A 27752-nucleotide genomic window follows, 5' to 3' on the forward strand; every position below is an offset into this window, starting at 1 on the left:
GTTCCCGACTGGGAAAATTCACACTGCATTAACGTTGTAGGGTAGCGCATGGCCTTGGCGGAGGTCTGTGCTCTCCGAGTGCCCTTCTAGTTTAAAAAGTTACGTGTCAGTAGAACAGCAGATATTCTGTGTATTGGGTGGGTCGTTACCACAGCAGTGGGATTTATCAGTAAAAAATAGTTTGTAATGCTTTATTTTACGGGTCTCATAGTTTCCTATAATTTTATAGAGAGAAGCTGATAAGTATTTAAGTATTTACAGGCAGATCCGGTCTAAGATCATGTCATTTGGTAATAATTATAAATGGAGACAGTGTTCAATTGTTAAACTTTCCCTTCATTAATTCCTCTGGAAATCACCAACTGCAATACTAGGGCTGCAACTAATGATTATTTTATATGAATTCATCTGCAGATTATTTTGTCAATTCATCGTTTGGTCTATAAACTGTTTGCAGAGCACGAGCTGACATCTTCATGCTGCTCGTTTTTCTTTTTTGTACGAGCAACAGTCCAAAAGCCAAAAAAATATTCAACTTACAATAATATAAAAACAGAGAAAAGTAGCACATTTGAGAAGCTGCAGGTCTGGAATGTTTCTTTAAAAAAAAAAAAAAAAAAGGACTTAGAAACGATTCACTGATTATCAAAATAGTCGCAGATTATTTTAGACGAATGGTTTCAACATCTAAACTCAAATAACTGCCTTTAGAACAACAACTGTTTCCTCACCAACTAGCGCCAAATTGCGTAGGAAAAATACAGACCTGTAAAAGAAAAGTGTTATTAAATTACTACGGCGTAATTTCCACTATAGGGACAGGGGAGGGACCCACTTTTTAAAATCCCACTTTCAAATTCATTTGATATTATTTTATTTTTTAGGTCTCGGCGATCGGAAAGAAAGACATCTTTTTCTTAAACATAGTTTAGAACTACTCTTTCTGGCAGAATTTATCATTATGATTTCCTGGATTATTTTGTTTCACCATAGTCCCTAAATGTATGTAGAAATGCAGAGAAGGGATTCAAAGCGAAAACAATTGTTTGGCGGAGGACCCACAGACCCACAGGACCCCCCCCCCCCCCCACACACACACACACACACACACACACACTTCTTAAACCAAAGTTACACCCTTGTAACCGGTCTGAATCAACACATGCCTCTAGAACTACAGTCTCAACCCATCGGCCACATTTCAAAACACATACTTCGTCTGCGTGTACAAAACATGCCCCCTGCGTCACTGGGCGACCGGTTTACGAACCAGTGTTACAACCTCGCCATCCCCCGCCCCTTCGTCTCCATCTCGCAGCGTTGCCTTGACGACAGGGTGCAGTGTTCCCGGTTTTCATTTAATAAAGTCCCAAAAAAAACCAACAAAAAAGGTCATATGCATATCCCTTACTAGCCACGTGTACATTTCTATCCACTCGCAGGTTTTTTAAACTCCTAAGCATGAGTCACTTTTTCAACCCCCTGGTGTGACGGCGGGAGGTGATCCGTTCGCTCATCCCGCGCTTCCTGTTCCGTCCCGCCATCCGCTCGGCCACGCACGTGTTCAGTCAACTTTGTAGTTCTGATTCAGACAAGTTGGGGTTTTTTTTGTCATCTCAGGCAACAGACAAAAAAAAAAGAACGAAAAGAGAGCCAACTGTCTGACCCCTGACCTCTGACCTCCCCCGGTTCTGTCTCCTCGGCAGGGTAAGAAGTGTGCGTTCAGGTCAGGGGTTTTGGTCTGTCCCAGCTTCAGGGTGGGCGTCTGGAGGACTCGTTCCCTGTTTAGACCGGGTTATCCCTTCCGATCTTCTTTTTCTCTCTCCCTCTTTCTCTCTCGCTTGTTCATTCGCTCTCTCGCTTGCTCGCTCGTTCAGCCCGGACCCGGACTCCAATCAGCGTCTCCTGGAGGACAGAGCAGACATTTACTGTAGACGTGCTGAGCAACAGGAACACTTGGTCTTCACCAACTCCTGAGGGAAATATCTGTCTCTTTAGCTGCTAAATGCTCCACTATGCTAGTCGCTAACTGTATCTGTTTGCTGCTGAGCAGGAAGTGGCTTTTTACAGCTTCTCCCCTGAAAACGGCGCTATGAGAGCACTGAGAGTGAACCAGAACAGTAAAGTTGCGGGCCAGACAGATAAACAACGAGCTGAAACTCACTATTAAGCTGCGTAAAGCCAGGGGGGGGGCTGCAGATTCATCCGGAAATTCTCTCGATTATATCTGCTTTATGGACTACAACTTTAACGGGATAGCGCAGATGTTTTGAAGTGTGGTTGTATAAGGTACTTCTCCATAGTCAGTTTGCTACAGTATATGGCGGTCGGCACTAAAAGGGTTAGTTTGGATTCACCAAAATCACACAATAACAAACTAACCGATGGAGGCAGCGGTTGAGCAGCAACTCCATTGGGGATAGTAGTCTGGCAGTGCCAGACCTTCCTCCACAGCGCTGCAGAGGAGGGTCTGGCTTGTCCACACAGCATTCTGGGATGGGAGGAAAACGTGCTCTGGTTTATCGGCATTTCTTTAAACCAATCACAATCATCTTGGGAGGCGCAAAGTGCGGGACGGAGCCACGGTGCCTCTGCAAAACAGCCTCAGGAAGGAACTTGCTTTGGTGGAACGTGTGTACGTTCAAAAGTAGTTTTAGTCGTGCAACAGAAAACTCAGATTGGACAGATAGTCTAGCTAGCTGTCTGGATTTACCCTGCAGAGATCTGAGGAGCAGTTAACCATAGTCCTCAGAAATCCACCAGAGTTTAGAATTACAACACAAAGAAAGAGGAAGGTGACAGACATCCGGCAAAATTCGTCGCCGTTAGAGTATGAGGATAGTAACAAAGTAAAGATCCAGATTTTCTTTCAAATCATTTTGCCACTGACTTACAATCTGGAATCTGGTAGTAAAAAAATCAAATATTGCCATATAACTGCTTATTGATTTGCAGCATTTCAAGACAAGGGTCTAAAAATTTACATGTGGAGGTATTAGAGGAAGAGCTACCAAAGTATAAACACAAACCGTACAGCGCTTTCATTTTAAAACAGACACATTTTACTTTTTGTTACTTATTGTTTTTTTTTTTTAATAAATTCTTCTATTTTACATTTTTGATTCTTGACTTTTTTTTCCATACTTGCTTTTATTTTCTCTTACTTTTTATTGTTAAGGCAAATTCCTTGTATGTGAAAACCTATTTGCAATAGACCTTATTCTGATGTAATATATAATCTACAGTATACTGTAGCGTATAATGTATAAATAATGTGTTTGAAAGGGCAGGGCAATTAATTGAATTTTGAATGCGTTTCGGCTCCTAATGATAACAAAAAAACAATGTAATCGAGAAAGATTACATTTTGCAAGTAAACTCGTTTTTTGTCCTGTGTTCTGAAGGGGAATTCAAAAAGTTCAACGGGAAAAGAATATAGGGAAATTTCACAGTTCACGGTGTTTTCACTGTTGATTTGTTTAACTGTTTCACTGTTTTTTAAGTTCAATAAATGCAACATCTTTCCAAAAGTCAACGAGCAATAATTGTGAATGATTTTTTTCTATAATCGAGCAGCCCTAGCTTATTGTCTCAACTGCAAAAACATGTTTGTTTTCAACATACGTAAGGAGACGTAAATCTTGAAAAACACAAACATTAAGTTTCATAAAAACAGCTGGTCACTGTGGTTTTTATCAAACAGGAGGATATAGTGACTTTGTTGGGGACTATTTTCACCAGCGGATTAATCCACATTTGGTGCTCTAGTGAGTACTTGTGGCAGCAGGACGGTGTGTGTGGGATTGAGTCAGAATAAACAAAAAAGTGTGTGTGTTCATGGTGAAGAAGGAACATGTCACAGAGTGGCTCATTGATGTGTTTTTATGGCACAGAGGAAGAAGAGATATCAGGCTTTGATACACACACACAATACTGTTATTAAAGTTTATTACTGTTACTGAAGCCAAATCACAAATTACACCCTGTGCTCCATCCCTGAACCCACTTCCTGCCTCTGTTCTCCCTTTAGTTTTATTATCTTCCTATATTTAAAAAAGAAAATACCAATTTTAAAAACCTCTTCCCAAAATAAAAGTGTCACGTTTGTGGCAATATATGGATTCACCTGCCACGATATGCATAAAGCATAACCTGGGAAATGTTCATGTTGTGTTGTCGTTCCACTTAACAGAAGCAAGAAAGACACACAACAAGGTGCTGTTGATGTTTAAGTATAAACTTCAAGTAATCTTTATTTCCAAATATTTCCAGAGTTTTTAGAGAAAAATCTCACTTGAACGCTTTAGCACCTGAAAATCAGAATCAGTTAAAAGTGCAAATAGAAACAGGAACTCCTCGTCGAAACCTTCCCTCTGTTTTTATGACTAACTTTGCTGAAGCTTCATCTCTGCTGATGTTTAATTAAAGTCCTCGATGGGGCTCGAGCTGCTCTAGCCTACTCTGTGACATGTCTTTGGTCTCTGTCCTGCTTGTCTGCCCTGTCTTGCCTCTCTAGCGTCTCATGCCTTTTAATTCTTGCACTTTTCACTCTGTTCAAAGAGACACCGACGAGGTGGAGAGTCAGTACATACTGCAATAAGAGAATGAGCCCTAATTCCTCACATCGTCATCCAACACATTCTGCGGGTTTTTTTGAGCGCCGGCGCTTCAGTGATCGCGTCTCACCTTCCTCCGGTCTTGAAGATGAGGTCGGCGTTGGGAGCGCCTTTCGGGTGCTGGTAGCGAGGCCGGCGCTCCCGGTTGGTGTTGGCCGGAGCCGGACGCTGTGCGAGGGACTGCATCATCTCTGTAACACACACACACACACACACACACACACACACACACACACACACACACACACACACACACACACACACACACACACAAGAAACAGTGGTTTCATTTCATTTTATTTTGACGACGAAAACTGGAGGATATTCTTTGAATTTGAATTGATTGACAGCCCTATTTTTATTCTATTCCTTTTTTACTTTACTAGTTTTTATATACCTCTTATTATTTATTCTCTTACTTCTATATTTGTCTGTACTATTTCTGTCTTTGTGCTGCTGTAACAACCAAATTTCCCCTCTGGGGATCAATAAAGGTTTATCCGTATATACAGCATTCTGGGATGGGAGAAAAAGGTGCTCTGGTTTATTGGCATTTCTTTAAACCAATCACAATCGTCATGGGCGGTGCTAAGCTCCGCACGGAGACGCTGCAAAATAGCCTCGGGAAGGAACTTGTTTTGGTGGAACGTGTACGTTTAAAGGTTGTTTTAGTCGTGCAACAGAAAACTCAGATTGGACAGATAGTCTAGCTAGCTGTCTGGATTTACCCTGCAGAGATCTGAAGAGCAGTTAACCATAGTCCTCAGAAATCCACCGGAGTTTAGAATTACAACACAAAGAAAGAGGAAGGAAACGGACATTGGCGAAAATGCATGCATCCGGCGGAATTTCCTGCGGCACCGAAGCAATCCCGGAAGCGGAACGTCGTGGATATAGACTAATTGGAGCAGACAGCTCAGCGGTGACGATTTTATGACATTTCATAAAAGATTAAAAAAAAATGTATTTATTTGTTGACAACTAATCAATTTGGATTCATCTCTGCAGCTCAAAATGTATATAACAAAAAACACTCTTGTTTTATTACATCATTGGGTGAAAAGTTGTATTTGGTTTTTAGAGCTTTTAGAGCAGCGGATAATTCTTGACCCCTTTTACATTGTTTTCGTTTAATATATTTTTATAGTAAAAAAAATATTGATTATAGCAGCTTTAAACATCAGATCTTTTGCCATTTTTCCCATAACTCAAACTAATGCAACAACACAAAGTAAGCTAGTTGAGCTATTTATAAGACTGTTAACACTGTACGCAAGATCGTTCTAACCTGATATCTGCGCTGAATCTGTTGTGTTTTCTTAAAGTTGCTCTAGTATCGCTTCACATATTCTAACTTATTGATAAGAGTGTAGATCATCTAGTGAGAAAATGTTATGATTTTTTGTTTCCTCATCACAGCGCCTACGCTGATGCTAATGCTTCAGGTTCAGACAACAGAAGCAGAGTTAAACTTGGCGATTGTGCCGTACCCTGGTAGTCCTCCTGCTCCTGTCTCTCATTGATGTCCAGGGTGAGTTTCTTCATCCTCATGCGCTCCTCCTGTTCGGCTTGCTGCTGGTTGAAGTGGTTTGCCGCCAGGTGGGATGACAGAGGCACGTTCAGGATCTTATACTGTTGAACAGAAAGACACACATTAACATGACATACACACGAGATTGGTTCAACTGATTTGGGTGTTTGAAAGCTGATATTTCTGGAAGTTAAAAGATACAGCCCCTGATTTTGTTTTACTGCGCAAAATCCCCAAATGTTCTCTCTATAGCCAGTTAGATTTGGACAGAGCCAAGTTAGCTGTTTCCCGCTGCCTCCAGTCTTAGTTAGCAGTTAGCTTAGCTTAGCATAAAGACTGGAAACGGGGAAACAGTTAGCCTGGCTCTGACCAAAGGTAACAAAGCTCAACTGCTAGCACCTCTAAATCTCATTTATTTTTTGGCCATTTTAGGCCTCTATTGGACAGGACAGCTGAAGACAGGAAAGGGGGAGAGAGAGGGGGAATGACACGCAGCAAAGGAATCGAACCTGCGACCACTGCGACAATGACTAAGCCTCTGTAGCCTCTGTGGGGTGCAAGATTAACCAGGTGAGCTACCCAGGCGCCCCTAAATCTCACTTATTAACACGTTAAATCATTGTTTGTTTAATCCAGATAAAAACTGAAGTGTAAAAACGACAACTTGTGCTTTTACAACGTGTTAATAAGTTAATTAGACGTGCTGGTAGTGAGTTGTGTTCCCTTTGCATGGAGCCAGGCTAGCTGTTTCAAACTGTTTCTAGTTGCTAAGCTAATCTAACCGGCTGTAGCTTTTATATTTACCGTACTGACATGAGAGTGGACATTAATCTTCTCATCACACACTGACATATGAGGTGTCCAGGTACATCCCACACAAAGGTAGCACAGGACAGTTACCCCACCCACACCCACACACACACACACACACACACACACACACACACACAGGATGCTGCAGTAACCTGGTGAGGCAGTGTGTTTACAGAGAGAGAAATTTAATTTCCCATCCACAACACACCTACAAAGATATTCTTTCTTCTCTCCAAACTTTCTAAGAAAAGTGTTTTTTTCCCATTGCTTGTGTGTATTTGGCAGCTGTCCTTGAAGCTGTGTGAATGCTCTATTAAACCTCCGAGTCCTGCCAGAGAAACGCTGGACACACCCTGCTGCAGTACAAGAACCAGTCTCTGGCCTCAAACCACACATTCCACCGCTGCAGCTTGACTAAATAAACACACACGCACACACGCACACGAGTCAATATTATTCCTGGGTTCAGTTAGACTGAGGTGAGTGTGTGCGTGAGAGGGAATTTCATTCAGCAGGAAGTTTCAGTGCGAGAGTAAAAACGTGTCACGTATCACTGTTCTTAGATATTCACTTATCTATACACCGTTTATAAAACTGTACTGCAGTTTAACTTCTTGTTAAATAAAATATCAGAATACTTTTCTTCATCACTGATTATTTAAATTGATTTCAAACAGAAAAGTGTCTGCTGCTGCGACAACAATAATCCACATAGGCAGTGATTTAGAGCTGCCATCCTCCATGCACGTTACCTGCTGCTTGTTGCCCTTGCGTGTCAGCATGACGAACTGCATGGTGTCGGAGATGTCCGAGTCTGCCTCCCCGATGCACTGCTCTCTGGAGCCCCCCTTCTTCAGCTGACTCTTCAGCTGCAGTGGAATGGCCACGTCCAGCTGGTGCACCTTCACCGTCTCGCCGCTGCGCTGCTGCAGTGAACAAAACACACAGACACACAGACACAGACAGACACACACACACACACACACACACACACACACACACACACACACACACACACACACACACACACACGTTTGTTCCAGCAGAAAACTGTTGCACCATATAGCTAGACTATATGTTTTCCAATCTGGTATAATTACCACAAATGTCACTATTGTGACTTAAAACAAATCTGCATACACTCAGGTGCCACACATACTAGGTACACCAAGCTAAAACTAATGCAGTATCATTAGGGGTGTCACGATTTGATTAGATTCACAATTTTAACATTTTATTTTCAGCAGTTACGGCAATGCCACAATAAGAGCTACAAGATGACAGAAGGGCACTTTGCAACGGTTTGCAGTTTGAGTTTCTCCGAGTTTAAGAGGTGTAAATGAATGCACCATTGGCTACAGGTACGAGGTACACCTGAATGCGTCATGGAGTCGGAGCCCACATTCTTTACCTTCGTTGCTTGTTTACATAACTCACTTAATGTTTCCACCATGGCGACTTCAGGGAAGCAGGAGGGTTTTCTGTTGTTTCTCCGCCATCTCCGACTCCGACAGTGACCATGGTGTTTGGAAAAGAGCAGCCGCAGGCTACCGGTAAGCTAACGTTAGCCTGTGTCTTTATCTGCATGCTACCAGCCGTTAAGCCACGCTGTGTCTTTTTGATTTTTCTTCGGTCGTGCGCGTTTAAAGTAGGCGGGGGTGGAGAGAAAAAAAATGCTGAGGGAATTGCAAATCCTGTGAGAAAGTGACACCCCTGTCTAATATCAAATCTGTAGTAGTCAAGGGCCCATATGAACATTGAAACAGGTTTTGCTTGCGGTAATTAATCGTTCCTCCTGTTCATTAAAACATTCCCTCTTATTGCACTTTCAATGTCAGCGATGGTGGACAAAATCCACAGTCCTTGTTTTGTGCAAAGATGTATTGAAAAGTTTATCTTCCTAAATGTTGTTGTAGCAGTCTGAGTTAGACAAATCAAGTGGATATCTTCCAAAGTTACAGACATTTTAGAACTAAATTCCATTTTTCTCTAACTATTCTTCCACTGCAGCTCAACAGGGAAACACAAAGGCTCAAGGTTCAGCTTTCTCGTCATTATACAATACAGGATTGCACAATGAAAGTAGCCCCCTCCACACTACACACAAAAAATGTGTAAAAAGTGTGTGTGTGTGTGTGTGTGTGTGTGTGTGTGTGTGTGTGTGTGTGTGTGTGTGTGATGGAAAGGTGTGTCAGATGTTTGTTGGGTGACCATACAGATGTTTTTTAAAATCTTTGTCTTATATCTACAAGGTAGGTATACAGTTACAAGACAATATATATATGAAAAAAGAGAGGGAATTTTGTACTTAAAAGACTTGATTTGATTAACTCAGACTGCTAAAGCCTCATATAAGCTTCAGCATCACTTAAAGTGCATAAAAGTAGTGTTTAAATGTCCAGTATGAGCAGGAGACATGACTACAGCAAGTAAAACCTGTTTCAATGTTCAGTTAGGCACATATTTTAGGCAAGACTTGAAAATTTGTGAACCTGTCCTTTAACACATTACCATACACACTGTGCAAACTGTTGCCTGCATTCACATTATAGCCGACAGGTGAGTCGTCATACCTGCAGGTTCTCCAGCATCATTTTATCCAGAGCCTGAATGAAGTCCTCGTCCTCGGCGCAGGCCACGTGCTTCAGTCCACCGCCGCGGATGGTCACCTCCTACACACAGGCAGCATCTTTATATTAATGCCTCTTTCTTGTCACTGAATATCTCTTATCTACAGCTCTTCATATGGACGTGTTCAATTCTTACATTGTTGTCCTCATCAGTCTCATTTTCTTTATTGGAGTCGGTCAGGTAGTCGGTGTTCTCTTCTTCCTCTTCCTCCCTCTCCTCTTCTTCGTTCTCAGACCCTTCCTGTGAAAAAACAAAACAGAGTAACAGCTTGTTAACTGACTGGGAACTAGCCAATAAGAGAAATGAATATATGATTCTCTGTTTCATTCAAAATGTAATACAGGAAAGTAGAATCCATGTCCAACATAAGGAAGATTCCTACGTGATCACAGACAGAGATCCCAGGTTTGGAACAACACTGCATGAGTAGGCCTGTAACAATTATTAAAAGATTATCTAATCGCAATTTTTTACATAAACGCCATTTAGCTAAAGTCCTCAGGGTGACTGTTAATGGTAATAGTTGATTTTGTTTAGATATGCCAAAGTGTAATTATATAAGTGATTATTGGTGCTTTGTTTTTTATTGATGAGGATACATGTTCTTCTTTATGTTAATTTAAGAAAATATACAATGTCTTATGATAATAAAGAGGCATATTTTACTTCATAGGCTGTCTTATTACACCATCTGGGTCATATAACAGTGACATAACCAACAGATATATCCTGGGATTCATTCAAAAGTTTAATTTGTTTATAGAAGTACATAAATAAGTATTTTTAAATTTGACTGAAAGAGACAATTATATTGTTAATCGCAATTATTTCTGAGACAATTAATTGAATAGTAAAATTTGGAATTGTTACAGCTCTATGCATGAGCATAGATCATGCTGCACTTTACTGAACCTGATGTGTTTATTTATCTTCACCAGTGTCAAAAAGAGCTTACAAAGAAATAATTAGGGGCATTAGTAGTCGAGATTGCAACTGGACAGGCTGGCTCTCGTGCTCTCTCGCTAACTGAGTTTGCCAATTTTGGACTCCGGTTGAACTTGGCATGTTCGATTGGGGATGGGTGTATGAAGTACGCTCAATTTGCATTTGGGACAGCTGTGTTCGGCTCGTAACCACACTCCAACAAAGCCCATTGAGGGAAATTTCGGGTGTCGTTCATTTGTCTTGTACTGCCCTGAATTATTAAATTTTTTTTAGATTATTTTTTTGGGCATTTTCGGCCTTTATTACTACATATTCTACCAACTGAGCTATCTGGGCGCCCCTGACCTGGATTATTTTGACCAGAGTTGGTTGAGTTGTAAGCTTATTTTAATAATTTATTAGACTAAAAAAAGCTCCTTCATGAAGGCGAGTAATTGATTACTTAAGCCTATCCCTGAAGACTTCAGATTAGACTCTTTACATATCACACACTGTGTGATTTTATCTGCCGACTGTCAACACCAACTGACCCAGACTTGAACAGACCCGACCAACTTGGTCTGATCAGACGCCAGGCCCAAATCATATTCACAACCTGCTCCACAGTCGTTCTTTGTGTCCTTTAGTTACTTGTGATGCTCTAAATACGGTGCCAGAAACCAGGTGAGCGGAAAAAGCAGAAAAACAGGATAAGGTTTTGGAGAGTTAGGTCATCATCACAACAAAAGAAAAACCCACATCCTCTTCCTGTTCGTTCATTTCACTCTCGTTGCCCGACTGCTCCTCAGTCTCTGCACCTCCCTCTTCGTCGTCATCGCCATCGTCGTCTTCCTCGTCGAGAACCTCGCCCTCGCTCATGGCACTGGAGCGACCGTCCTTCTCCATGGCCAGACCTTTGTGAAAACACACAGTGCGACGTGTGAAGATGAGGAAACTCTTTTGAGAAAACCAGGAATAAATTAGAAACAATAATCTGATTACACATAGGTGGTTATGACAGACTATATCATAAATACCACCAAGCCAAGCCCAGCCTGGGAGAGCAGTATCACCCAAACAAAGGCTTCAGTTATAAATAGAGCAAACATTCAGGGAATAGTTGTCTGATTGTAATTAGTGTGTTCTTCTGCGTTACCGGCTAACCTGGATGAGGATAAGCGCGACCAATTATAGAGTCTAGTTGTGTAATTGTGGTGACGGCAAAAAATGAAGTCAGGCAGGCAGCCTGGAGTTGAGGATCAGGTCTTGTGTGACTTGGTGACTGAGGAATGCCTGATCCTGGATAAAGTATGAAAGGGTAAAACAATGGCACCACTGTTTAGCTTAGGGGGCCTCATCAATCACTTTATCTTTCTCACACACACACACACACACACACACACACACACACACACACACACACACACACACACACACACACACACACACACACACACAGTGGGGGGGGAAGTAATGTACATAAATACAGTTTTGAGGTACTTTTGCAGCCTCATACTTCTTATCCACTATATTTATTTGACTATATTATATTAAGATATTTTTATTGATTAAATCAATGTTACTTTGAAATTGAAATTGTTATTAAAGATGAAAATCTATCTTTTTCACCTGTGACTTTTGAAAAACTGATCAGGCACACATAGGTAAAACTATGTTTAACAAAAAAGTATATATTATACCGCTTTTTCAACAAAATCTTTCTTTTTTTTAATTTTTTTTTTATAAAACCCATAAAAAATAGGTGATAGACTCCTTTCCCATTGCCAGTAAGTTTGTATTCCTTTTTTTTCTTCTGGTGTATCACGTTCACAAAACGAAAGCACTGGAAAAAATGGTTATAAACAGTAGAAAGCAGCATGGACACCAGTGAAAATGTTACGACGGTTACTTTAAAAATATATATATATATTTAAGTCTTTCAAACTCGGTGGAGAATGATTTGGAACAATGTTCTAGGGCTGCTTGCACAGAGATAGACACAATTTGGGGCTGAGATGACAGAAGAGTCGCCGAAGTCACAGATGGAAGCGAAGAGCATCGTAGCATCGTGATTTCATCACTGCCGATCGGAGCTGGAGCCAATAAAATACTTAGTCATTGGTCCTGGGAATGAACGCCGACTGTAACCGACGTCCAGTGCAGAGTTTCTCTGTGCATGGAGTACTCTGCACTGGAAGGCGTTTATTTTAATTCATAATTATCATTTCCTGAAAACTCTGCATTGACTGGACCCTTTGACCGGGTGTTATGTGTTAGGTACGTGTACGTTTCAGCGAACCGAAACAGGTCTGACAGATAAAGCAGAGCATCCTCCTACACACCGGGGAATGTTGCTCAGCTGGGACGACAGAGAGCAGCTCAACCAGCGTGACTGGCTGCCACACACACACACAACACAACACACACACACACACACACACACACACACACACACACACATCCTCTACATGCTTGCGGTAATAACAAGCCGGATATAGACAACAGCCTCCTGCATTTATGTTTAGATATGTTCCTACCTAGTTTGTAGAGCACCTCCCTCTCCAGGTCGGTGACCTGTTTGGTGGCCTCCTCCAAGGAGCAGCTGAGCCTCATCTTGGGCCTGAGCAGCTCCAGGGTGTCAGTGATCATGTAGTCAATGTCGATGGGGAATGGGTGGTCCTTGGTCCAAACATCAATGCTCTTTTTCCACCAGATGTACCGCTGCGGACACACACAACATCATCTTATTTATCTAATCTTTAATGCGACCAGAAAGTCTCTTGAGATACAGACAGGGACGAGAGGTGCATTAGGAGCAGACATGCCTGGAAGTAGATGAGGAAACAGTCCAGCTTCCTCTTGCTGGAGCCTCGGTCAAAGTACTGGCCGCAGGTATCCAGCAGAGTGCAGACCAGGCGGATGCGGAACAGGTGCTCCGGAGGGTCCAGCGCGCTGGGGCTGCCATCCTGATTGATCCCAAAGGAGATGAAGGAGAAGAGGGTGCGGAAAATGACGGCCGACTCCACCATGCGGTAGTTGTAGAGCTCGCCCAGGAACTTGGCGCTGCTGATCCGCCGCTGGTTGAACTTGGGCTGGTTGACCTGGGGATGGACAGCGGTAGAAAAAGTATTCAGATCCTATGCTTAAGTAAAAGAAGCCATAAAATACTGTAAAAATACTGCGAGACTAGACAAAACAAGACATTTAAAGGCATCATCTTGGGCTTTAGGAAACAGTGATGGACATTTTGTAGATCAAACTTTTTATCATTTGTTCGGGAAAATAATTACAAGCTTAATCACAAATGAAAAAATAAAAAAAAAAGATTTAAAAAAGCAGTCTGCCTGTTAATTTATTAAAATGTTCAGCATGTTCAATTCACTTTATCCCTTTTACAGACAGACCTGAAGCCACAATCAGCAGACTTGCAGTTGATCAGATTTTGGCGCCTGTAAATGTGTCATCAAAGTTTTGATGTCCCACTGTCTGCATATCTGAAAAGCTTTTTCACTTTGCAGATAAGTCTTTTGAATTCTTATTTGAATATTTCTGCTTCAAATGTAAACACTATCAGGAGAGGCTTGTCAGAGCCTGACTTCAAACACTTTGAAGGGTTGTGCATAACTTCAGACTCTGCATGAAGCCAGACTGCATTCTCAGGTGTCCCGCAACATGTAACAGTGTTCTACACAATAATGACAGTAACAACATTTAGTTCCTCTTCAGTAAAGTGCCTAAACTGTCAATGAAGATTAGCATCTGTTTTTTTTTTTTTGTCTTCCTGCCCTCGCACGGTACCGTACCTCACCATTCTGGACTCATCAACAGAACAGAAATAATCCTGTCAAATCAATCTTTTTATCTATAGTCAGTAAGTAATAGGGCTGGGCAATATATCGATATTATATCGATATCATGATATGAGACTAGATATCATCTTAGATTTTGGATATCGTAATATCGTGATATGGCTTAAGTGTTGTCTTTTCCTGGTTTTAAAGGCTGCATTACAGTAAAGTGATGTACTTTTCTGAACTTACCAGACTGTTCTAGCTGTTCTATTATTTGCCTTTTCCCCACTTAGACATTATGTCCACATTACTGATGATTATTCATTTAAAATCTAAGTGTGAAGATATTTTGTTAAAGCACCAATTGTCAACCCTAGAATATCGCCGCAATATCGATATTGAGGTATTTGGTCAAGAATATCGCGATATCTGATTTTCTCCCTATCGGCCAGCCCTAGTAAGTAATATACAAGTATTACTACATCAGAGTATCAGTGCATATTTTCAGCCACACATTTTTTTTCTCTCCTCACCTCCATGCCCAGTCGGATGTCCTCCAGCACTCCGTCCACCACGTGGATGCCCACGTCCTCCTGGTAGGCCACCAGGCCGGCCAGCAGGTTGGCCACACAGTGGATGCTGTTGTACTTGACGTTCCAGATGTTGACCATGCAGCAGATCAGGTAGCTCTTGACCTCGGGGTCGTGCCAGGGCAGCTTGCGCATCTGCCGCAGCACCTTCTCCGTGGTGACCTTGGACAGGTCCTTGTAGAGCAGCTTGCGGATGTACTCCTGCAGCGGGGGCCTCTTCTTCTTCACCGTCTTCTCCATGGGTGGGGGGTTGCAGTAGTAGTAGGCGTTCTCCACCATCGTGACATAGCGGGCGTCCAGATGCTGGGCCTGCTTTTTACGCATCATTTGCTCCTGGAACGCAGACAGGAAAATATCAGCGTACACACAAAACTTTAAAGATCTTTTCTTTTGGAAAATTACAGAAATTGTTGGACAATTGTTTTAGTTTGTTGAGTCTTTCTAGGTTTCTGGTCTGTCCTCCGATTAACAAAAAGAAACCAAACAGTCGTGGACAACGGCGTACTAACCAGCAAGACGCTGGTACGCAGGTGAGATTCGGGGGATCTGAAGAGGAAGCGGCCGCAGGTCTCCAGCAGTGTGCAGGCCATCTCTATATGGTGATGAGTGAAATCAGACAGCAGCATCTGTTGGGCCACACACAAACACACATTTAATATTCCTCTTATTATTATTATTTTAAACATTCATATTGCTCAGCTCAGAGATAACAAAGCTTCGGAGCTCAAATAGCGATGTTGTTTTTTTCACCCACCTTGAGACAATGAAGCGTGTCCGTTTTTGAGTACATTTTGAACTTGGCCAGTTCCCCGATAAATCTGACTGTTTTGTTTTTTGTCTCAATGTTGATTTGGTCCTTCTTCCGCATCTACAGCACAAACATTGGAACAAAATTATCAAAAGAAATTCAACTTTGTAACTGATGAAAAAAAACTTGTAGTCCTGCTAGTTTGCTTCTGCAGAGGTTTTTTTTTTTTTTTTTCCAATAAATTTGTTTCAGAGCTTTCAGAGTTTCTATCTAGTCACAATAACACTCAACAGACGCAAAAATAAGAGGACCTACGTGAAACCTGAAGTCTCCCTTCAGCATGGAGCAAAGGTCCTCAGCCACGTCTGACATGCAGGGATGAAGGGTTGCCACCAGGCGAGAGTAGAAGGGCAGAAGATCCAACCTGCAAGAGGAGAAAGAGTCAGTGCCCTGCTGATCTTCAGACTATAAACTATGACGATAGCACCCCCTGGTGGTGTTTACAGGTACTGAAGAAAGCTGGCAGTATTCTATGTTTTTCCTTTTTCCTATAAATCCCATGAAAAGACCAAAACTAGCAATGAATGTATCTACTAAGAAGTATTCTGTGTGTGTATCAAAAGCCTGATATATGTTCTTCAAATACATCAATGAGCCACACTGTTGAACTGGCTGTGACATGTTCCTTCATCACCATGAACACACTGGAGTTTATTTTAGCTCAATCCCTCACACACACCGTCCTGCTGCCACAAATACTCACAAGAGCACCAAATGTGGATTAACCCGCCGCTGAAAATAGTTCCCAACAAAATGCAATATTTCCTCCTGTTTGCTTGAAAACAAACAGGAAAACAAACAGGAGAGGAAATTACTGCGCCTTTTTTTAAATGAAACTCTATATTTGTGAGCTGTTTTTAAAGATGTAGCCAAAAATATGTAGGTTGAAGTGACACAGGTAAAGTTTGAGCGTAATGCAAGCCGTTACGCAGCCTGTGTGTAAGAAGCTATTCTGTCAAACGTCGCTTAAATGACTCCTGTGTAGACAAACATTTATCCTTTAGTTTGAAAACAAGCTACATGGCAGCAGATCAAGCTGTCAACATAACATTAACATATTATCAAATTATAAAGTTCCGAATATGTTGCCTGTTTACACATCCAGCAGACACTGAGCAACATTATCATTCATTTGGATCATGTTTGTGTCCACCTGATGAATGTGAGTCCAATATTCCCTCTCTTTTTTTTTTTCTTTTTGGGAATTTCTGCCTTTATTGGACAGGAAAGCTGAGACATTAAAGGGTAGAGCGAGAGGGAAAGACATGCAGGATTCGAACCCTGGACCTTCTGCGTCGAGGAACAAGCCTCTGTACATGTGCGCCTACTCTACCAACTGAGCTAAACGGCCACAATACTCCCTCTCTTTTAGCTTTGTTTTTGTTCTCTACCAACTCCTGAGGGAAATATCTGTCTCTTTAGCTTCTAACTGTCTCTAACTGGGTCTGGCTGCTGTTTGGTGCTGGACAGTTAGTGCACGGTAAATTTATCAAAACAATGTGCTGAAAGAGGATAAAACGTTCCTCAGAGCTGAGAGAAACTCGGTGCAGCGTCACTTGATCCATTGTTAATATAAAAATATTGATTAGTGCAGCTTTAAGAATGACTCCAGCTGTGTAAAGTTATACCAAAAGACCAAAATGATCTCTTTTCACGTGGTCAGCAAATTGATATAGTTTGCACAGCTTTACCTCTGCCTGGGGACAGTGAAGAGGGCTCGGACGAGCTTCCTCCTGTTGGATTTGGTGTTCATGTTCATGCAGAAGTCCATGGCAGCCTGCAGGAGTCGACACAGTGCTCATAAATTCAAAGATACCAAATGATTTGCTTGTCGTCAACATTACATTACTCATATATAACTATTTCTTATAAGTAGGAGCTAGTCATTTAGCAGAAGTCATGTGGAAACATGCCTGGAATACTTCCAGAATATGATTTTGTTCATATCAAGTCACACAAAGCAAGGCATTTTTCTCGTACAACCTTGTCTATGAGGTCTCTGTTGACACAGTTGGGGAGCTGTTGGATGAAGGCGTCCACGATTAGCTTCAAATGGGACCCTGTGTTGGCCTCTTCATCCTCTTGTTCTACACATACAAATATAAAAGGTTTATAAAAATCCACTTGAAATGAAACTGACGATATATATATATAATAAGCAATAAAGAGTTTCTGAACGACACAAAAACTTTTTTATATATATATATACACTGTATATTAGAGCCCGACCCGTAATATCGGTGGGCCGATATATCGGTGGGCTGATATTAGGCATTTTCCAACTATCGGTATCGGCATTATAAATGAATAAAATAAAAATGGACGAAACCCCCTTCAACCATGTTGTGAGTGTTGGCGTTGTATAGTTTGTCCACCAGAGGGCGCTCTACAACGTCTCTGTTGGCAACACTTGTTTTTTTGTTCAAAGAACTTTAAGTTTCATCCTCCTTATTTTTAAACTGTATTTATCATATTATTTTAGTGAGGACTAATAAATAACTCCAAATAACTAATGTTAGGGAAATCTGTTTGTTTTGTTACGCGTTTCTGGATTTTTTTTTTTTTTTAAATATACTGTATATCGGCTGATATATCGGAATATCAGACTTTTAAATCACCAAATATTTGTATCGATATCGGCCTTAAAAATCCTTTATCAGTCGGGCTCTACTGTATATATATATATATATATATATATATATATATATATATATATATATACTGTTTATATATTACTTTTCAATGTTACAATGTTTTACCATAACATTTAAGAATAGAGGTGCTTTTCTGAATGTTTACCTTGCTCATCCAGCAGTTTTTTGGCCAGTTCTTCATTCTCTGCCTCGTCTGGTCCCTCCAGTTCCATAGGTTCATCTGCGATGTCCAGAGCCTCCAGCTCCAGCTCCAGCTCCTCTGTGGTGCTGGCCGCGTCTTTCCCCTCTTTGCCATCTAAACCAGACAGCAACAGCAGCACAGTCAGAACCAAACTTCTGCGTGAATATCTTTCTTCATCTTTCTGCATGAACTATTTAATATACCTTTGGCTTCATCCTTGTCTTTCCCTTGGCTGCTCTTCTCGTTGTCCTTGAAGAGGATGGCAGGGACGAAGGCCTTCAGGTCCACCAAGTTCTCGTAGAAGTTACGAGCGTCTTCATCTTCCCAGATCCCTCCCTCCAGGTCATACTCTCCGGGCTTTCCAGGGGTGAAAATGTCAATGCCGGGGCCGTGCTCTGAGAGAGCAGCGAGAAGACAACATTATATGCATACAAAAACTAAAAACAAATATCTTACGTCCTTAAAACAGCACTTTTAATTGAACTATGATTCCGGAAGAGAAAGGACACACACCCTCCTGCACAGTCTTGTCCACGGGCAGCTCGGGCATGTTTTCATCCAGCAGATCAGCCAGGGACTGGGTGTTCGCCAGCAGCTTCTGGTAGGAAGTGGCAAACTCTTCATACTGCTTGTGCCTATCCTCACTCAGCTCCCCTTTGGAATGTAGGATACGCCTGAATTGAAAGAGAAAATGATAAGTGGTCTTATCATTAGGGGATGCTAATTTAGATTTTTTTTTTTTTTACCGATAGAAATGAAATTTGGTATTGCATTGCAACGAGGCATTTTTCGATACTCGATACTAAGGAGGCAATTCGGTCGGTGCCTAGAAAGTATCGAATTCGGTACCCAGCCCTAGTTAACGGTTAATTATTTACATCCCCGCTTATCATAGTAAATAAAATAAAAAGTGACTACAGAGCACTAACTGTGGTCGTATATTCACCTGTTCTGCCTCTCAGTGTTCTGCAGCTCCCGGTGGTCCTTCTTCAGGTGTTTGGTGAGTGATGTGAAGTACTCCCGTAGCAGGTTCTGGAAGGGCTGCTGTTTCTCCGTGCTGATTATCTCGCTCGGTGGGAAGCCCAAACCGAACTTCTCTGCAGCTAGTTTCACCTTGCGGGGCAACAGGCCAGCGATGTCATCCCCACAGTGCTTACAGAAGCTGATTACCACCGACACGTGAGTGTGCGTCTCCCGGTCGGTCCCGATAATGTTCTTCAGCTGCTCGTAAATCAGCGAAAGCCCTTCTTTGTCGGTGAAGAGGCCGACGATGGTGAGCTCGGCGATAAAGCGCAGGTCGGTGCGCAGCTTGCTCACGTTGGGCGCCTTGTCCTCCTTCCTCGCTTCAAAGTGCTTCTTCCACGCCTGGAGCAGCAATGGAGCGAACTCAGCGTACCGCTGGTGGAAGAGGGAGCAGAGATGGACGGCGCAGCCGACGTCGGAGATCTTCAGCTTGGCCTCCACGACAGAGCTCACAGCCTCGCCGATATACTTGCTGAGGTTCAGTGAGGCAAAGTCATTGGAGAGCGAGTCTCGTTGCTGTTCGGTGAGCGTACGCAGCTTCTTGACAAAGGCGGTGTTCTTTTTAAGGCTGGAGTCCAGTCGGCTGAAGAAGGCCTCTTCGGGCCGACCCTCTTGGGCGTTCTGGTTCTTGCTGCGGAGTTCCTTCCTGCACTGATTGCGTTCCCAGGCCTCCTGGTGCAGCTGATGCCCCTCCTCCTTTTCCCTGCAGCAATGAGGTAAAATGGAGAGAGATACAGAATGAAGACAAACGCAAAAGAGAACGTACACGCACTGGGTTTGTCTTTCCTGAGGGTCATATAAGTGGTACACAGAACGCTGTCTGGATGCAAGAAACATAAAGCTGACATATTGCAACAGTAAATGCATCACTTCATTTTAGAGCATACCTGCCAACATTTGGTTTTCAAAATCCGGGAGATTTGTGTGGGGGCATTGGGGGGGGGGGGGGGGGGGTACTGTTAAGTGTACTGTAAGACCCGCTGTGTTTTAATGTGCTGGGTAATGTCATCACACACCTTACAAGAAGCGTGGAGGTTGTCGACATGACTAGGTAAGATGCATGTAAATTGTTGCGCCCAACACTGTTGTTACAGCTATATTTTGATTTCTTTGCGGGAACACCGCCTTCACCTGCCATTTCTATTGGCTCACTTTTGGGTCTGAACTTTCCGCAAAGCTTGCGCAGAGATCAACTGCGCAACTGGGTTCTAGGTTGCCAGGTTGAAAATTGTATATGGTGTGTGCAGGGTTTCCCCCAGCACTTTGCAGCTCGGGCGGCCCGCCTAACCTGGGGAACCCTACCGCCTTAACTAGGTCGTCAAAAAAAAAATCCGCTGCACAAAAGGCCGTCAAGTGCATCTCGGACAATAGCGTGGACGCGCTTCACACCGCGAGCGGGCACGCGCGCCACACGGCCGAAATGAGAGAAAGAAAAAGAGACGTGGTCCGTCGCTGTCTGGAGGAAAACTAGCCAGTTGATATCGCGCGTGTGTGGGTGAGTGGACTTACCGGAGTGTTGGCATACGGTGGGCAGAGAACATTTCTATATGTTTCTCTGTCCTGTTCTTCACATCAGTGAGGCTTTCTTCTCTTGTTTCAACGAAGTGAATACATGACGAAGTGACTGGAACTATCATCACCTCTCACGGTGGATTCTCAACGTCCTGGCTGCTGCTGCCCGGTCTTTGAGACACAGCTGTTGTCAGTTTGTTTTTAATCACTACATGCGGTTCACAATACACAGTTAGTTAGCGTAGTTACACACAGTGAAATGACGTGTCCTGTTTTTATTTCATGCATACTATCTGCTGGAGTGTGTGAAGCTATGGGCTGAGCTCTGTTATCTCACAGCTGGTTGTTTTGGAGAAGAGTTGTCGGGCAAAGTGGAAGAGTGCGTGTCACGGAGGATAATGGGAGCAATGCCAGTAAAATTGTTATAGCACTTTTTTTGAAAATAGTTTAATCAGCTTAAAATTGCACATTGCAACTGTTATTTTGAAAAGCTGGTTATTTATTAGTTAATGTATTATTATTTAGTGTAGTGTGTAGTACAGAGTCTTAATTAATTATTAAGTATTAATAATGGCAAACCTACCACCTTAACTAGCACATTTTTTGCGGGAAACCCTGGGTGTGTGGATTGTGTGAATAGGATGCGTTTCATACAAGATCTGGCAACTCGTCAACATTAGACAAACATATTGGTGCGATTATTTATAAAGGAGTTTGGGCCATGCAAATTACGGGAGTTTCCCGGGAGAAATAACAAACCGGGAGGGGTTCGGGAGATAGGGTTAAAAAACGGGAGAAACCCGGGAAAAAACGGGAGTGTTGGCAGGTATGGGTTAGAGCCTTTTCTGACAAGGAGTACGACCCCCTCTCAACTTTCTGTCAAACATAATGTAATGTTCCACAGGTTTTGAGCATACATGTATGTGTATGAATGGATAGAGGTCAGTGTTCCAGAGATAAAGGAACCATGTTGATGGGACTTTCTAAACCTTAGTTATGTCAAAAAATATATATTGATCAGATCAGAAAAAACAAACAATCCAGACACTGGGGATTAATACGTTGCCGTTAAGCCTGTATGTGTTTCATGTTTGAGTTCTGACTCTGAGAAGAAAAAGTGTAGCTCAAAATGTATTTTAATTTTATATTTAATTTATTACGGAATATCGCCAGGAAAATTAAGCTTTACAAAGATATGACAACTAAGCCTGTAACAATTATTACATAATTGTATAATCGCAATATAACGCAATCAATTTTATGTTCATTTAAGGAATAAAATACAATGTTTCATGACAATAAAGAGGCGTGGTTTACTTACATAGACTGTGTATTTGTGTTATTACATCATCTGGGTCACGTAACTGTGATATATAACCAAAAGATGTAACCTGGAATGTATCCTGAAAAAAACTTTAATTTGTTTGAAAAAGTAATACAAAAATAAATATTTTTAAATTTGACCGAAAAAGACAATTATATTGTAAATCGCAATTATTTCTGAGACAATTAATTGTACAGCAAAATTCGGAATATGTGAAGATTAACAGGAATGATTTGAAGTTATAAGGAAGGTCTATTTTTTACGATTTCTCAGCAGATTTATGGACGTGTGATCATGCTGATTGAGTCTGACTGTATATGTATCTTGTTTGAGTTCTGACTCTGAGAAGAAAAAGTGTGGCTCAGAATTACGGAATATCGGCAGTGAAATTAGGGTGTTTGGTGTTTTAAGCCCCCAACATCGACTTCCAGGCAGCACTGAATGGAAGGCACTAGGATTAGGCAATGGTTAGGGTTAGGGTTAGGTGCCTTGAAGTCGACGTTGAGGGCTTAAAACACCATCGAGCTGAAATTAGGCGTTTACAAAGATATGACAACAGCGAAGTTGACCACCACTTACTTGAGGAGAGCTGCCTCCTCCTCACGTTGCCTTTTGACCTCCTCCTCTTGAAGCTTCCGCTCCTCCTCCTCCTGCTGTCTCTTCTCCTCCTCCTCTTTCTTCTTCTGCTCCTCCTCCGCTTTCTGCTTTTCCTCCTCTTTCTTTCTTCGCTCCTTTTCCTCTTTCTTCTTCTTCTCCTCCTCGAGGCGCTTTCTCTTCTCCTCCTTGCCGCTGTCTTTTTTGCCGCTCACTTTGGCCTCATCTTTTGCTTTGTCTCGGGCAGATGCCGGTCTTCTCTCGCCATCTCTGTCCTTCTCTTTTTCCTTGCTATTGAAGGTGCAAACGTCTTTCTCGTCCATGTTTACGGAGCGCTTGCGTTCAGCAGGCATACTGAGGAAAGCCAACAAGAAAAAGGTTGTTTATAAAGGCATCTCCGGAATCCTTGAATACTCTTCCAACTGTCTGTATTAATAGATATTCCGTCGGTTGCACAAAAACCAAACATTTTTAAATCTCTTCAAAATGTTCCTAATCCAAATTGAGGTGGTGGCCAATCTCTCTGTTGCAATGTGAACCAACATTTTTATTTCAAATCAGTTTTATTGGTAAATAAATGATGTTTCTTTCCAATATTAATTATCATTTTGTGTTTCACACAAAAAAAACAATGACATCAATAAACATAAATTACAGCTATCTGGAGAGGAAATACTGTAGCAGCTTCAGAACATGTTTCACATTATTTTCATGCCGCAGAAAGAATATTTTCTTAATAATATAACTGTATTTTTTTATTGTGGAAAAACCTATACAAAAAAGTTAGATTGAAAAGATACAACAGTAATAAACCAGTGGTGGAATGTAACTAAGTACATTTACTTTTAGTGGAGTGTTTTCACAGTATTAGTAATTTTACTTAAGTAAAATTGCGGAATACTTTTTTTTCTAATTGAACAGAATCGGAATAATAAAGCGAGAGGCTCGTTAAAAATAGCATTCAAGAAAAAGTTAATTTCAATCTCCATCCGCTAACATCTGGCACGCACGCACACACAGCAGCTTCGTTGCAGACCCCGTTCGTTAGCCACCTAGCCTAACGTTAGCTTCTTCTGCAGTTCATCCCACTCCCACTTCTATAGGGTTATCTTTACATATAGAAGGATATCAGTAAAAATATGACTTATTTTCCATATTTGAAGAGCAGTGGAAGGTTTTCTTCTGTCAGTAGCCCCCCCGACACACACACACACACACACACACACACACACACACACACACACACACACACACACACACACACACACACACACAGACACACAGACACAGCAGCTTCGTTGCAGACCCCGTTCGTTAGCCACCTAGCCTAACGTTAGCTTCTTGGTTAGCATGATGACGTTAGCCCTCTTTTACATTAGTGTTTATTATTATGATAGATGCCGAATTAGTCTAATCTTAGCTTTGAATTACATATTCCGTTTTATGGTATTGTAAACATGCTATAACGTTTTAAATGCATTCACAAATTAATAACAATAGAGATAGCGTTAGCACAGCTAACGTTAGCGCCGTTAGCTAGGCAACTGAAACCGATGTAAACAAACATTTTGACAGCGTTGAACTGACAGTTAGTGTCTATTAAGTCCTCATAGTGTAAACTTAAAATAATATACATAATAAATACGCGTTTAGCTGTTCATATGATCGTGTAAATATCATTTTAACATGAAAAGGTTTACCTGCTAATGTAGCATAACAAACATCGGTCATTGGGGTTAGTTTCCGTGTGAACAACAGAAGGACCCTCTCACGGTTGTTCCACAAATTTTGCCTAACGGAAAATTCAAATGATTCTGATCATTATTAGGTCATATTAAGTTACATTTTTTGGCAGATATTGACATTTTAGTGTTCTTTAGTTTTATCTCATAGCAATATAATTCAAGCAGTGAATAATTATATATTTTAAATTTTAAAATTGGGTCACATCGACAGGCAGTGCTCAAGGCAGCTACACATTTAATAGGGGTCTGCTATTATATAAGAAGAGGCAACAAGCGGTCTGCAACAAGCTCTAAACACAAAATCTTTCTTTTAAACAATTTATTCATAAAGATACTCCGTTAGAAAAGATCCTGTGTTCAAAATGCTACCAAAGTAAAGGTATAATAAAACATCAAGATACACTTAAAGTACCAGAAGTAAAAGTACTTATTATGGAGTATGGCCCATTTCAGAATAATGTCAATTATATTATTGGATTATTATTGATGCATTAATGTGTTCATCACTTTAATGTTGCTGCTGTTAAAGGTGGATATCATTTTACTGGAGTGGATATCATTCTACTGTTGGGTAGTTTAATCTAACAACCCGACAGTTTTTTTTAAATATATATATATATATAAATTAATACTTGAACAATGGCTGTAACCCTATTACTTCAAACCTCTAATATTGACCTTTGATTTGTGTCTGTCCTACTGTCTACTTTCTTCCCTTATATTGTCCATATTTAATGCTGGTCTCTAGACTTTATCCTTGCACTATTGGACTTATTTGCACTACCACCATGACACACACCCTCTCATAGAGCACCGTACCATGCAGACTGAACCACAGGGTCAGTCCCTGTCCTGTCACTGCAAGCCTCTCATCTCTCATGCTTATACATCCCTTATAGTACATTCATGTGGATTTATTATTTTTTATTTAGTATCTTTTCTTTTATTGTCCATATTATTCATGTGGATTTGTTACTTTATCATCCTGTTTATGATGTATGTGTATGTTGTGTGTGATGTCTTTAAGCTACTGGGACCTTGAATTTACCCTTGGGGATCAATAAAGTATCTATCTATCTATCTATCTATATATATATATATATATATATATATATATATATATATATATATATATATATAAAATCTGAAGTAACTAAATCTTTAAAATATATGTAGTGTAGTAAAATGTACAATATCTGCTGATGTGGAAGAATAGAAGTATCAAGTAGTATAAAAACACTCAATTAAAGTACAAGTATGTCAAAATTGAAATTAAAACAAACCTGAAATGTAATTTCAACAGTTAAAACAGCTGAAACTAAACTAGACCTTCAGTGGAAACAGAATGGAGTCTCTGTCAGTTTTTTTGTACAGCAGCTCCCAGACTTTCCTCCTCAGGAGACTATAGGTATGTTTAAACACACACTCTTTCCACTCATTCATTCATCTGAAAGATCCTCTGTGCACAGCCACACTGTGTGTGTGTGTGTGAGTACAAGGGTTGCTATTGTAGCTTTATTGACACAGTGTTAATGAAACGCACGTACACAGAGGGTGGTACTGAAAGTTCAGCTCGGAGCCACAGAAGAGCTTTTCACAGTAAAACTGCATTTTAGGTGTGGTTATAGTAAATTAAACCATGTTCACATTCTGCAGGACATTGCTTAGCTTCCGTGTCGGTACTCCTGCCTGCTTCTCCAAAGTGGGTGTCTGCCGACCGCCATCTACTGTAGCTAACACACTGACTATGGAGAAGTAGCTCATACAACCACACCTCAAAAGATCTGAACTATCGTTCTTCTGTACGGTTTCTAATGCAGGACTTTTACTTGTAGTGGACTATTTTCAAATGAATGCATTGGTTATTTTACTAAAGTGAATTATCTGAATACTTCTCTCATCACTGCATGTCTGTATCCAAGGAAACTCTCTACAACCTGTCAATCAGCAGAGATCCAACAGTACAAACAGCTGTAAAGTCACATCGGTTTTTATTCAGCAGACTGAGTATGTTCAACACAGTGAAGTGAAATGACAATCTTGAAAGCTTGGCTCTGAAGTAGAAATCAGAATCTGTAAACCCCAGCTAGCTACCAGCTAGCCACAAACAACATTTAACAAGTTGTCAAAAAACGCTACAAATAAAAATTAAATTAAGAAAAACGTAAATTTAAGTTACAGAGTGAGACTAAAAGTACAATAAAACTAACACTGATTTTAAACATGGACAGAAGAAAATTAAACCATCGATCTATGACATGGAGCCTGGTGTCCCGAGACCTGGCGAACATCAAGCTGAAATGCAAAAACCATACTTCAAGTACTGGGAGGAGTGGGGAGGGAAATACCAATGGAACGTGGCTGCATTACGAGATCCAAAGTCTGCAGGAAAGAATTTGGACTTTTGCAGAGGGGAGGCAGGCGTCACACGGTTACATAGAACAGCCAGTGTTTCTTCTTTCCTCATGACAGACCGTTGACTTCATGTTCATGAACAAAAATAATACATTTGAGTGTTGAGTTTTGACTTTCACACGTTTTTACTGATACTGTTCGCTGACACTGAATGTAATGTAATGTACTGAAGGCCACCGCGCCTACCCCAAACTCCAATGTCCCGAATTTCATCCATTCTCATCTGGTCACCCTCATTTCGGGAAACGTTGTATTAAATAAACACCACTTGTGGAAAATACAGTTTGATCGGTTGGCAGCTGTCTGTTGAAATAATTTACAGTCATGTGAAAAAATTAGGACACCCATGCTAAAGTTGACTAAAAAGAGGAATAAAAAAATCATCTTTTGGAAACTGAAAAATGAGGAAAAATCCAAAATGTAACATAGGGGTGTACTTACTTATGACCCCTGTATTTTAAGGAAGAACATTTATTTATTTACGATACATTATTCATTCACAAAGAAGATTGGTGTCCTTAAAGATTGGATTTTTCCTAATTTTTTTAATTAAGGTATTAAGATCAATTTCCAAAAGATGATTTTTTTTTAATTCCTTTT

At 41.1% G+C, this 27752-nt stretch overlaps 1 protein-coding gene and 1 long non-coding RNA gene across 4 annotated transcripts; one reads left to right on the forward strand and one right to left on the reverse strand.

Moving 5' to 3' along the window:
• Positions 1–1602: 1602 nt before the first annotated feature.
• upf2 (UPF2 regulator of nonsense mediated mRNA decay) lies at positions 1603–24793 on the reverse strand. 3 transcript variants are annotated; one of them, XM_031296957.2, is made up of 21 exons: positions 24693–24793; positions 22978–23346; positions 19486–20265; positions 19053–19213; positions 18743–18934; positions 18504–18653; positions 17688–17791; positions 17396–17481; positions 15960–16068; positions 15651–15764; positions 15406–15522; positions 14840–15229; positions 13341–13616; positions 13053–13236; positions 11275–11429; positions 9727–9831; positions 9534–9632; positions 7713–7883; positions 6107–6248; positions 4687–4807; positions 1603–1905 (listed from the first exon to the last, which is right to left on the reverse strand). In XM_031296957.2, exons 2-21 carry the CDS (start codon positions 23343–23345, stop codon positions 1896–1898), a joined length of 3834 nt encoding a protein of 1277 aa, XP_031152817.1. In that variant the 5' UTR covers position 23346; positions 24693–24793; the 3' UTR covers positions 1603–1895. The 3 variants fall into 3 exon arrangements, with proteins under 3 accessions (XP_031152817.1, XP_031152815.1, XP_031152814.1); XM_031296955.2 differs by having other exon boundaries at positions 1603–1902; positions 7713–7886; XM_031296954.2 differs by having other exon boundaries at positions 7713–7886.
• LOC116047919 lies at positions 21702–27741 on the forward strand. The gene is made up of 3 exons (XR_004104515.2): positions 21702–21855; positions 25670–25685; positions 27730–27741. It is a non-coding gene; the product is annotated as an uncharacterized LOC116047919 (long non-coding RNA).
• Positions 27742–27752: the final 11 nt, after the last annotated feature.

The sequence above is a fragment of the Sander lucioperca genome, chromosome 20, assembly GCF_008315115.2.
Source record: "Sander lucioperca isolate FBNREF2018 chromosome 20, SLUC_FBN_1.2, whole genome shotgun sequence".
NCBI lineage: Eukaryota > Metazoa > Chordata > Actinopteri > Perciformes > Percidae > Sander > Sander lucioperca.